General features: G+C 39.7%; 1 protein-coding gene across 2 annotated transcripts in view; it reads right to left on the bottom strand.

Annotated features, from left to right (window-relative positions):
- LOC102940628 (CD2 associated protein) overlaps positions 1–13,126 on the bottom strand; it is a 150,478-nt gene that overhangs the window by 54,517 nt on the left and 82,835 nt on the right. For both annotated transcript variants that reach the window (XR_006289334.1, XM_037893947.2), the window contains exons 5-6: positions 8,756–8,876; positions 4,691–4,878 (exon numbers count right to left, since the gene is read on the bottom strand). Coding sequence is in view for 1 of the 2 variants with exons in the window: in XM_037893947.2 (XP_037749875.1) it covers positions 4,691–4,878; positions 8,756–8,876 (309 nt within the window). In the remaining variant the exon portion in view is untranslated. The remainder of the gene's footprint in view (positions 1–4,690; positions 4,879–8,755; positions 8,877–13,126) is intronic.

Genomic DNA, 13,126 nt, shown 5'->3' with positions numbered 1-13,126 from the left:
CTACAGGACTCCACTGTTTATAGCAGCAGTTTAAGATGACAGCTGCTCGTCCTGCCTTCCGCTCACTCCTAATACACCGGACCCTTGCTAGAACGTGGGATTTGCGATCCATGTGCGGTATCGCATTGACGCGGGGACCGCATTAAAATGAATTCCAATTAAAGTAATTAAATTTGGGATCCATGGCCACAACTGCGTCATATGCAAATTCGCGCTATATAGATGCGCGTTCTAGCGAGGGTCCGGTGTATCTGCCACAGCATACATCAAAGCGGATAAAAACATTAGCTGGATGTTTCTGTTAAAATGAACTCTGCAGACATTTAATTTGCCATCGACCTTGTGAGTTAATATCCCATTACAATAATGTACCAGATTTCTCCAATCCAAGACATTGTTTCAGGCTTACTGAGCCTGCAGACAGATTCAGACTGCTTAAGTCACTTTCAGACGTTTTCTTCACAATAGAACTAACCAGGAATTTTGATGAAACAGTTTGTCAGAAAATGCTGATCACTGAACCTGAAACTTTTCACAAAAACTTATCAGTTTTGGCAAAACTGTTCAGGAAAAGTTTCTTAGGTGCAGGATGGAATTTTGAAACCACATAGAGAGATTCTCACCCTAGTGGGCACTCATCTGTAATGTGGGAAAATCCAGGCACAGCAGGGACTTGAACCTGAGTCTCCCACATCCCAGGCAAGTGCCCTAACCTCCAGGCTCTTGGGTATACTGGGATGGCTTCTTCTCCCTCCCCCCCAAAAAAACCAACAAAAGGTCTCAGTTTCAATTCAATGAGGAACAGGAAAAAAATTAAATCTCAAAATTTTTTGCAGAATGGGAAAACTTTTCTGACCAACTCTTCTTCACAATCATATCAAACAGAAACTTAGGCCCTGATCCTATAACCAATATTCACCTGAGCAATCCTACTGAAACTTCTCACATCAGTAAGCACCACTCATGTGAGCAAGGGTCACTGGTCTTCCCCTTTCATTTATTAAAAACCAAATTTTGTAGAGCTTAAACAAGATCCAGATTAATACATACAAGCCAGAACAGATCATATAACCACATGAGCATCCTTCACAAAAATGTAACAGTGCTATATAAAGGAATCACTCCACCTAGCACTGAAATAAACCACCTCCAAGATGAAACTAGTTTAGCAGCGCACAGAAATAGTTTTAGAGGGGAAGTGTAGGAAATTATATCCAATTAAAAATGCACATGGAAGTAAGCAAAATATAAATACCCCTAAGTTGGAATTTAGCCAAGGCACGGGAGTTAACTAAAGCTCATCCTGTATCTTGCAACACAGTGCACTGTCCAAAGGTACTTAGTGAATCTGAAACATATCACAGTGGTGTAAGTTTGGACTCTACCTTCCAATCCCAGTTTGCAAAGCCCTCACCTCATTCTAACATATCCTAAAAATGCATTTTTCCCCCCCATCTACCAACCACTACCGAATACCTTCCCATCACTCCACCAACACAATTAGACAGGTTTCAGAGTAGCAGCCGTGTTAGCCTGTATCCGCAAAAAGAAAAGGAGGACTTGTGGCACCTTAGAGATTAATTAACAAATTTATTTGAGCATAAGCTTTCGTGAGCTACAGTTCACTTCATCGGATGCATTCAGTGGAAAATATAGTGAATGCATCCGATGAAGTGAGCTGTAGCTCACAAAAGCTTATCCTCAAATAAATTTGTTAGTCTCTAAGGTGCCACAAGTCCTCCTTTTCTTTTTGCGAATACCATTAGAGATAGTGAGCCGCATTAGCAATTAAAAAAAAAAAAAATACTGAAGTCTTCATTAAAGTTAACTCCCTGCTCTGGGTCAGCCAGTACTCATCTTTTCTGTGTCGTACATTACAAAAGTTCTTTGGAGCAGAGACAATCTCCATAAATTCATCTCTTATAAAAAAGTGTCAAATTCTGGCTAGCACTTTATTATTATTTTTGGCAAAACATCAGGCATAAGCGGGTATGTTAAATACAACTGCAGCTTCAAATGGTTTATTTCACAGCCTTTAAATTGTTCAGACTCTTTTCTCAATTCACTTCCTTGCTTTTTCTTATTGAGAGAGACAGAGAGAGAGAGAGACAGAGAGAGAGAGAGACAGAGAGAGAGAGAGACAGAGAGAGACAGAGAGACAGAGAGAGAGAGAGAGAGAGAGAGAGAGAGAGACTATAACAGTTTACAGGATAAGCCTATTAAGTGAACAAAAAGACAAGCTTGCTCCCATCACATATTTGGGTACTGCTATACGGTAAACCCACACAGTATAAAGTCTGATCATCCATTAGAATCTAAATCATACAAACATGTCTTTGATAGGATAACTGTACTCCATCACATCAGTCAGAAAGAAAACAGGTGAATCCCAGACACTTCTAAAGAACCAATTTTTCACTATAAGAAAGCGATCAGTTCCACTTAAATCAACCTCTGAAATTCCAACTATGATATTTACATTAATATTGTAATGGCTTACAATATTTCTTACTAAGAGAAAAGAGATCGGACAAAAATGCATTTAGCCAGCTTTAAAAAGTCTCCTTAAATACTTTTTAAAGTTAATTTATGTAGCATGTTTTAAACAGGTTTACAAATCCTTCCATGTAAATATCAGAGATAAAACAACCATTACAACAGTAAGCTTTTGTTTAGCAAATCAGATCTTTCTATTTAAACTTCTAAATTTTGTGGTTGCTACTTTTGTCTTTATTTCACCCCATTGTGCTTAGATATTTCAAGGGTTTAAGAACCATACATGAATTCTTATATAAATTGTGCATTACTGTGCACAACAGTTCAGGATGGAGAGCTCTCATTTTATTGTTGACTCTCAGGTGGATTCAACCAGCCATAACATTTTAACTGAGCTTTTCCAAATCTGAGTTAAAAACTGTCAGAATCTGTTTACCTAGGACACTGTCCAAATGCTAAGCAGAGAGGTTTTCTTCAGCCTCTCAGCACTGATGAACAGTGGTGGAAGTCTCAATCATATCAAAATAAATTCAACACCAAAGTAACAATACATATTCCCTTACCCCCTGCCAGCCCCCTACCAAACTGAACTGAGTTAGATGTAGCAAGATCAGGCACTTCCATGCATCTTCTCTCATAATACATGGGGGAAAAGGGGGCATAAGATGAAAATATAAAGGCAGCAGGAATGGCCAACTGATTAAAAAAACCTTGTTTTTTATTTACACAATACACAGGTAAAAAGAAAAGGAGTACTTGTGGCACATTAGAGACTCTGGAACTCTCAGTCACCAGGTCACATCGAAGCCAAGAACTCAACAGGATCCATAAAAAGGACTGGACATTTATATTTATAAATAAAATTACTACCCACAATCGCTAAGTACCACAAAATATTTCATGTATTTATCCTCACCCATGTCTTGTGTCACACTCATGTAAGATGGTGAAGTATCACCATTTTACAGGTGGGAAACTGTGGTACAGAAAGACTAAAGGACTTGCCCAAAGTCACAGGAAGCCTGTGGCAGAGCAGAGAATTTAAAACCAGGTCTGCAGAGTTCCATGCTAGCACCCAAAGCACTGGACACTCCTTCCTCTACAATGAAGATATAAAAAAATATTAATGATTTAAAATTTTGGCAGGGATATAAACACGCACGATTCAGGGCATAAGACAGGATACTGGACTAGAGGGCTCACTAGCCTGATCAGGTAAGTCAATGGTTTTTTATGAACAATGTTAAGGCTGCAATACCTGAAACGTAATGAGATATAAAGAAAGTTTGAACGGTACAAAAATATGGTTGGAGAGCAAAAAATATTTTCCATTGTGCACTGTAACCAGATGTTTAGTCCAACATTAACTGCAGAGTTTTTCCCTTTCAGTACACTACTGCTTATTACTATAACAATCAAACCAAATAAGATAGAAGACTCAATCCTGAGCGCTGGTTGTTTCAGAATCACTTTAAATTTTTAAAAATATAAATTACAGGATTCATGCACCTCTGCACTTCTTGGTTGCATCAGAAGCAGAAGTACAAAAATCTCATGAGAAAAGACATTTTCATTATTTCTACTACTGAAATCAGGAAGTCTCACAAAAATGCCTGTTCTTGTGAAAATACAAGATCAAACCGATTCAAATAAAGTACAGATAAGCACTGAAACCCTTTACATTCACTGATGACTACTTTGGGCAGAGCCGTATCATTAGTGGGGTAAGGAGGGGGAGGTGTACATATAGAATACTAATCAGATAATCATCTGGTTTAGAAGGTACTGTTTTCTTTTTCCTCTCTTCTATTGCCTTGTGACAATCCAGTGATCATTTTGAATGGATGGTATCCATCACTTTTGTACTGTGTCTTTTGACGCTTACTTGAAATATATATTAGTTTTCAAAAAGCACAGGACTGGCGTGCATTCCCTTTTTTAGTTCTGCTATACACTGATATTCCATCTGCTTTTCTGTATCTCAGTTTCCCGCTTCGTGAAATAGGGTTGTTAAACCACTTCATGGAAGCGTTGAGAGATGTAATGCATTTATATCTGTAAGATCCTAGGACAGTAGGTGCTCTAATTACCAGGGCTTTTTTTTTTTTTTTTTTTTTTTAAATTAAAGATATTAACAATATGGTTTTAATTTGGATTCTCAAGACAACATGCTCAAATATGGGCTACCACAAACCTTATCTTGCTTTTTCTCCTCTGAATCATTACTGGATAATCTCGTTTTAAGTTTCACTGAACCTTCTTTAAAGATATCTCCAAACCCAACTCCTCGGATTTTCTTTGGCTGTGCTATTGGTCCAGCTCCAGGTTCATTTCCGTTCCCTGGAGAGGCCACAGGCGAGGGAGAACCAGTGAAAAGAGACTCTGAAAAATTGAGAGAAAATGGTTTTAATGTATAAATTAATAAATGCCACTATTACTGTTAATCAGACAGTCTGGAAATCAAATCAGAAAATTGTTCCTTTGTATAAATGTCTTTATGTACATTGGTCTTGCCCAATAGACCTTAGAATTGCAGTTCCATCCTTAAGTTCACACATTTCCTGCTAGCTAGATATTTAGAAAGAGACTACGTCTAGGGTGGAGGGATAGCTCAGTGGTTTGAGCATTGGCCTGCTAAACGTAAGGTTGTGAAGGGGCCATTTAGGGATCTGTGCCAAAAAATGGGGATTGGCCCCGCTTTAAGCAGGGAGTTGGACTAGATGACCTCCTGAGGTCCCTTCCAACCCTGATATTCTATGACTGCACTTACCAGTAATTCTATGAGGGGGGCAGAGGGTAACAGCTTTGTATGGGGCAGCACCTTATCATCCTGCAGAGGGAGGGATAGCTCAGTGGTTTGAGCATTGGCCTGCTAAACCCAGGGTTGTGAGTTCAATCCTTGAGGGGCCATTTAGACATCTGGGGCAAAAACTGGGGATTGGCCCTGCTTTAAGCAGGGAGTTGGACTACATGACCTCCTGAGGTCCCTTCTAACCCTGATATTCTATGATTTTAAGAAGCATTTCAAGGCAGTTTACAATGACACTATTTCTGCACCACATGTGTACTGGTAAACCTTAGCCGCCATCAAGAAATCAGATCACTGATTTGTGGCCTGATTTCTCAAACATCAGGCAGGAAGGCAATCTGTTATTTTCATCAGCTGTAAATTTTTCACCAGCTCTGATGAAATATGCTCTTGCATCTTTTTGACTGAGTATTTTTATTTCTACATGGTGTAACGAAGTATGCATGTGTTATTGCTGTCAGCAGCAGTAGCTACTCAACTCAGAAGTACTGCAGAACACCTCATAGTTAATTCTTCCATGTTTGGACAGCCGGAGCAAAAGGGCAGTTGTGGCCTAATTAAACATTAAAGAAAGGATGTTTCCCATCATAGCTACTAATTTAAGCTTTCTCCAGACCTCAAACAACTGATGAAAATAACTCAAATCAATTTCACTTTAATTATTACTGTTATTTTTAAAGAGTTAATTATGAACAGGTTAAAAAAGTATCTAAATTCTATTTTTCTGTTACTTGTCGTCATCATTCAGTTCACCAGATGCAGTTGTCCAACTTTAATCGTTGTTACATGGTGCACTATTTACAACAGATTAAAAAAAAAAAAAAAACTTTGAAAAATGGTGTTAAGGGAACCGGGCAGTTTGTTTGCGAACAATGAATGTCACTACAGTTGCATGCAGCTGATGGTCAGGAATTCAAGACCTAGGACAGGGTTGGGCAAACTTTTTGGCCCGAGGGCCATATCTGGATATGGAAATTATATGGCGGGCCATGAATGTTCACAAAATTGGGGGTTGGGGTGCGGGAGGGGGTGAGGGCTCCGGCTGGGGGTGTGGGCTCTGGCGTGGGACCAGAAATGAGGAGTTCAGGGTTGGGAGGGTACTCTGGGCTGGGACCGAGACGTTCGGAGGGCGGGAGGCTGTCAGTGGTGCAGGCTCCAGGTGGCCCTTACCTCAAGCAGCTCTCAGAAGCAGCAACATGAACGCGGAGGCGTGGCCAGGCGGCTCTGCGCATTGCCCTGCCAATGGGAGCTGTGGGGGCAGCCCTTGGGGCAGGGGCAGCATGCAGAGCCCCTGGCTGCCCTTACGCATAGGAGCCGGAGAGGGGACATGACACTGCTTTTGGGAGCCGCGTATGTGGGGCAAGCCCCTGACCCCACTTCCCGGCTGGAGTGCCGGAGTGGGGAAAGTCCCAGGCCCTGCTCCCCGGCGGGAGCTCGAGGGCCAGATGCGGCCCCCAGGCCGTAGTTTGCCCACCCCTGACCAAGGAGCTGCTTTTAAATGTTTTAGCTTAAAAGACCCCCACACTAGTATTTACAGGCAAACTGGCTTTCCACCTGCAGAATGCATGGGAAAAATAAAAGTCATTTGAAACTTAAAACTCCAATTATTTATCAAACTCAAAATACCCTTTCATATCATTTAACTTTAGCCCTTCAACTCAAGCTCTTTCTAGGAGCTCGTATGTATGTATGAAATCCTCAGAACTGCTGTGTTCCATTTCTGATGAAACAAGTATAGACCCACTCCCCCTCCTGCAACTGTGATTTGAGAACTGGTCATATGGGTCTTAATCTTCTCCCTACCTTCCTTTAAGCATGTTACTCTTTGTGTATCTATGAGGGAAATACACATCTACAAAAGCACTCCCCTCCAGCTCTTCTTCTCACTGATAGGAAGCCTCTAGGCTACAAGATGCATGTTAGTCTTAAAGGATCACACCCTTATTGGGGGCTTACTCAATTGTTGCTGTCTCTGGCAAACAGGGAAGAAAAAAAATAATGTTGCTCAAAATATAATGCATGGTAGCTATTGGGAACATGATTTTCAGAAGTGCTGAGCACCTGCAACTCCAAATGTAGTTACACATTCAGCATTTCTGAAAAAAACAGATCCTTAATAGCTACCACCAGAAAATAGGCTTTCATTGCAAGTTATGCAGAACACTATGTTTGGAAATGAAAATCATAATTTCACAGCGCAGATACTGGATTTGTAAGTTTAACAGCTATTTTTAAACCAACTAGTCTTTAGTCCTGATTCACAGAACAGCTGCTAAACTAATTCCTGAATTGCTCAGAACAGTTCACACTTTTGTCCTGCTTCTGATAACTTTTCCAGCACTGATGCAAAACCCGCAGAAATATTCCCCACATTAGCGTATTCTCTCTTCCAGCTCTAGGCACCACCTTGCCAGAAACTAAAAGCTCAGAGCCCCTTACAGCTAAAGTACAGTCTACTGAAATTTTTGCAATGCTCTCTTTTCTTTGATCACTATGTAGCTGTCAAAAAAAAAAACAGGTCTTAAGATCAGTTTTTAGTATTGATTTGTTCACTTTGCATATCACTGTGGACAGTGTTCTATATGAGCAAGTTTTTCTTCTTCAAACTGTAAAGCCTTCTCTAAATTACAGTTTACAGAAACTAGATTAAGTCATTACATTTCCTATAAACCATACATTTGCTTGGAGTCCCTATCAACATTATGATGCTTTTCAGCTATTACAGTCTACTTCTGCCATTCTCCTGGTCATGAACCCATAACCACAAAGGATTGAAATCTGATGTAATCCTAAAGTGATGAGTTAATAGTTGAAGTTGGTAATATTAAAAAGGGAAATTCATCAAGGACACAAGACACGGCATAATGGGAATGTATCATACATTACTGCTAATGGCAATCAGAGAATCCAGCATCCCCTCCTCCTAAAATTCAACACTCCATGTGAAGTATTGCAAATTTACTGATACCTTTATATTGCTTTAGGCTTATTACCAAATCCATTCAGGTTAAACCCTTAGTGCTAGCCGGCACTGTCATGGCTGTCAGAATGGGGTGAGAAAAATAAAAAAACCCAAATACTTACTTCTTGATATGAAGGAATTATAATTTTAGGTCCCAATCCTAAAACTTAACTCTAAGCATATGAATACTCCTATTATCACTGAAGTTATGCACTTAAGTGTTTGCAAGATCAGGGCCTTAACCTTAATTTTGTGATTGGAGACATAAGAAAAAATGTAATTACATTTTTGTGAGGTTCTCTCAAATTATTGAGGTTCTCTCAAACCCTGTATTGCCAGGGTTCTACTTGCTTTACAAAGGGATAGTCCCTGCCCTCACATCTACATAACTTTCCTTTCACTATTGTTGTAGCTTTCCAAAAGTAAATTCTTGGTATAAGTTACTGTGATAAGGGTACTGTATTCTAGATAATATGATGGATTATTACCTGTGTCCTCCAGGACTTCTTGTGTTTCCCCATCATCTGTCAATTCTAATTCTTTTACAAAGTTTGAAGGAAATAATCCTGACTTGCCATTTAGTGTTCCACTCCACCAGCCTTCTTCTACCTGTAAAAAAGAGATATTTCCCATATTAGTAATAAAGCAAAGGGAAACAAACTCACTGATACGGCAATAAATAACTATGGCAGTATAGCTAAGAATAGGAATTCAAATAATTCTATGACAAGACACTATAACTACACAATATGAAGCTAGCAAATACTTTGAAAAAGTTCAAAACTTCAACAAAATTTAAAATGAAGAAAATCATGAAGGATACAGTGGCAGCCACATCTCAAGAAATGTGTTTTATCACTACTTTTCTCAGCACAGCAATTATTCTACAGCATAAGAGGGACCCTCATCACTTACTCCTATTTTGAGTGGCAAAAAGATGTGAAATTAAAACTAATCATCAGCGGACAGATATTTTTTCCCCTCTCTCTTTCCCAAGTAGAATTCTACAAGTCTGCCGCCTCCCAATAATCAAGTGATCCAAACTTAATGGGAAGGAAAAGTATTAAACTGCTTGTAAAACAATGGATGCCAATTTTTATTTTTTCCCCACTGGAGATAAGAAGTCCTGCTTAGGAATTAAAGCCCTTGGGACCCCATGGTGAACTCTAATGCCCCAATTCTTGGGACTCACGGGATTCCAGATTCTTGGTGTTAGTTATTCCATGACCCTCCTTCAGCTGAAGTATTTTTAAACCATTAAGGAAACTGTATAATTTAAAGCAGAACTAAAAACAGTCTGACACGCCTAGATGATAAAGAAACGGGGGGGAAATAACCTGCTGGCACCGTAAAAAAGACATGCTATTAAAATCATTTTTAAATAATTTTCAGAACCATAATATAAAGTACACAATCCACTCTTTTTAAATGAACACCAGTTAAATATACTCCAAAAGTTGCAGTTTATTATTGTTTTACTTTGTGGTTTGAAGATGTGTTTTACATACAGAGGACAAAAAGTAACAGGAAAAAATATTGAGACGTTTACATGGTCTGTTTTAGTCTCGTGTTTTAGGTTTCTGTGCCTGACCCAGGGCATGCTTTTTAAATGAAAGCTCATTTTCTTCATTTGAGTGGAGAGATTTATTGTTTGAATGCAAAGATCATGACTGCCCATTGGAGGACACGTTTTTATTGTCAGGATTGTCTTTCTGACCAAAGACATCCTGGTTCTCGAATATGATTGCCTAATGAGATGACGACTATTGTTGGGTAGTCAATGTTAGGCCTTTTCCCTGTCTTTGATCTGCACTTAAAATTCTGTAGCTGCTGATCTGGTTTTAAAAATCCCGGATCCACTGACTGGCACATTCTATATGGGACGGAAATAAAAACTGGTGTCCAAAACCTGCTTATAAATGCTCCCAATTAGCAAAAGAAAGGAACTGTTTGCCCAGTTATCACAGTTTGCCAGTTTCCTCCTCAGACACCATTCAGCTTTTTACACCCCAAACTGTACTTCAAGAAGGTAATAAAACTAGACATGTGTGCTATTCCTAGAGTAGATATCACTGGGAAAGTTATTTACCTTATAGTAACTGGAGGTTCTTCAAGATACCGTGATCCCTATCCATGTTCCACTGTGGGTACGCACACGCTCCATGTGCCCCCAGTAGGAGAAATCTTCGTTTGCGGCATGCCCCCTCGCTCTCTTTATGTCTCCAAATGAGGAGATAAAGGGCACAGCAGACAGACCACCTCTCCAGATCCTCCTCCTCTACATGGATCCAGGAATGATTCGAAGCAGAGGGGAAGGAGGACAAGTAGAATACAGATAGGGATCACACAACTTGAAGAATCTCCAATTATTAAAAGTAACTAACTTGCTCTTCTTCATGGACGCTGGGCCCTGTGTATATTCCACTGTGGGTGACTGACCAGCAGTACTCAAGTAGGAGGAGGGTGCGAGGATACAGGAGGCAGAGCAGTTTGAAGGCCCACCATTCCAAAGGTTGCATCGGAAGTCCTGTACTAAAGCATAATGTCCTGCAAATGTGTGGATGGAACTCTACATAGCCGCTTTGCAAATGTCAAGGAGAGGTATTTCCTGAAGCAATGTCATTGATGTTGCTTGTGCTCGTGTAGAATGAGCCTGCACCCAATGAAGATTAGAGAGCTCATAGAATGAGATACCACTTGAAATCCATTTAGGGATCCTCAGAGGATAGAGCTTGACCTCAAACTCTTTCTCACTGGATTTATCCTTTGCAGATAAAAGACAATGGCTTGTCATGCTCAATGGAATGAAGTTTCACTTTTTCAGATGCATGTGGAATGGGGAGGGGAAATAAAAAACAAAAAACGACAGGTCAGTGAGTTGACCGGTTCAGGTGAAACTCTTAAACGATTTAGGACGTAAATGCAACGAGACATGGAATATGACATAAGACAGATCTGTCATCAGTGCTCTCCCACCCTCCTGCCTAAGGTGATGGCCACTAAGAATGCAACCTTCACAGTCAGGCAAGACATGGAACATGTAGCCACCGATTAGAATGGCAAGCAAGCAAGCACTGAAAAAACAAGGTTTAAGTCCCACTGAGGAGTAGGTTTCCTTACTGGAGGACAGAGTCTGATTAGACTCTTCCAGACTCTGGTAGCCAGTGGGTGAGCAAAAACTGAGTAACTATGTGAAGTTGGGTGGTACATACTGATTGCTGCCAGGTGGACCCACAAAGAGTTGATGGGCAAACCCACTGTTTTGGGGGAAAGAAGATAGTCGAGAATAAGGGGAATACCTGCTGCTTCTGGGAATATATATTTCTATTGCACCCAGACAGAGAAACATTTCCACTTGGCTAAGACCTGGTCTACACTTGAAAATTAAGTCGGCATAATACATTGCTCAAGGGTGTGAAAAATCCATACCTGTGAGTAGCATAGTTAAGCAGATCTAAGTCCTTGTGTAGACAGCGCTAGGTCAATGGAATAATTCTTCCGTCAACCTAGCTACTGCCTCTTAGGAAGGTGGATTACCTAGGCCAAGAGAATCCAGCATAGGTAGTGTCTACACTGAAGCACTGTCATGCTGTCTTCAACAATGAAAAAATTGACTTTTGAAATGACATGCATGATTCTGGAAAGAAATTCAATTAGCAATTTGAATTTCACCATGTGAAAAAAAAATAGCTGTACTTGCTTTGATAAGATACTAAATAGCTATGAACTTCGGTATTATCTAATCTTAAAAATTTAGTTATTCAAAGCTCTGCCTTCCATTTCATATAATCTGTTTCTGTTCTGACATGAAATTAATACCCAGATTACAAAAAGATTTATTTACAGTTTCAACTCAATCACCGCATTTTGTAAGCAATACAGCATGGAACTGTTTAGAAGACATTTCTGTGCTAAATAACGTGCATACATTTGTGACACATCAACAAAATTGATTTAAAATAGGTATTATTTCTGGATGTGTGGAACATCAGAAAAGCATCTTCAAAGGCAAAAATTGTTTCATTAGATCATGAGACAATCCCTTCCATTTATTCAGATTCTTTTAAAAAACAAAAAACAAAAAAAACAACCTTGAGATCACCTACAGGAGTGCTGTCCAAAACTCCCCAAAACTTCTGGGGTACAGAAATGTGAACTCCACTCTTCATTTCCTGCTAAGCTCACTTCTTCCTTTCTTAAATGATCAGCTAGTTTAGCAATGGGGTGGTATAACAACATGAACAGAATACTTTTCTTTCCTGATTAAATTCCTGCCTCTGCCAGGTACAGAATTACAACCCAACAACCAGATGTGTGGTTAAATCAGGCAGATCTTACAAGAACTATAGCCCTCAGACGCCAAACCTTCAGTGTCCAAACACCTAACTTGTCAGCATATCTCCCAAATCTACAGAATTCATGTTAACTGACTCCCAATTATCCAAGCCTATTTTTTTTAATCACACAAGCGATTTGGATATTTGGAATTCTACTGCATTACACTTGCATGTAACAGGTTCAATACTGACCACAAGAGGGAGTTGCACTACTACTGCATTCACTAAACGCCACCTGTACATAGTGGTCACTAAGGAAGTTGCATAGAAACATTCACAAACAGAACCACTGCAACAAAAAATGGGATAAAAATTGTGATTTTCAGATGCCTAAACAGAGGAGAAACTGATCCAAGCAAGCTCGCTCACTCCCAACCTTCAGTCAAAAAGAAATCCAGTTCTGCTGCTAACACTTACCAATTGTAAAACTGAATATTGTTCAAAACACTGATGTTACATAATTTAAATCAAATGAACCACTGGCCACACATTTAAAAATATCGGCTGTAAATGAAAGATCGA

The sequence above is a fragment of the Chelonia mydas genome, chromosome 3, assembly GCF_015237465.2.
Source record: "Chelonia mydas isolate rCheMyd1 chromosome 3, rCheMyd1.pri.v2, whole genome shotgun sequence".
In the NCBI taxonomy this organism is placed as follows: domain Eukaryota; kingdom Metazoa; phylum Chordata; order Testudines; family Cheloniidae; genus Chelonia; species Chelonia mydas.
This window is presented reverse-complemented; position numbering and strand designations above follow the sequence as displayed.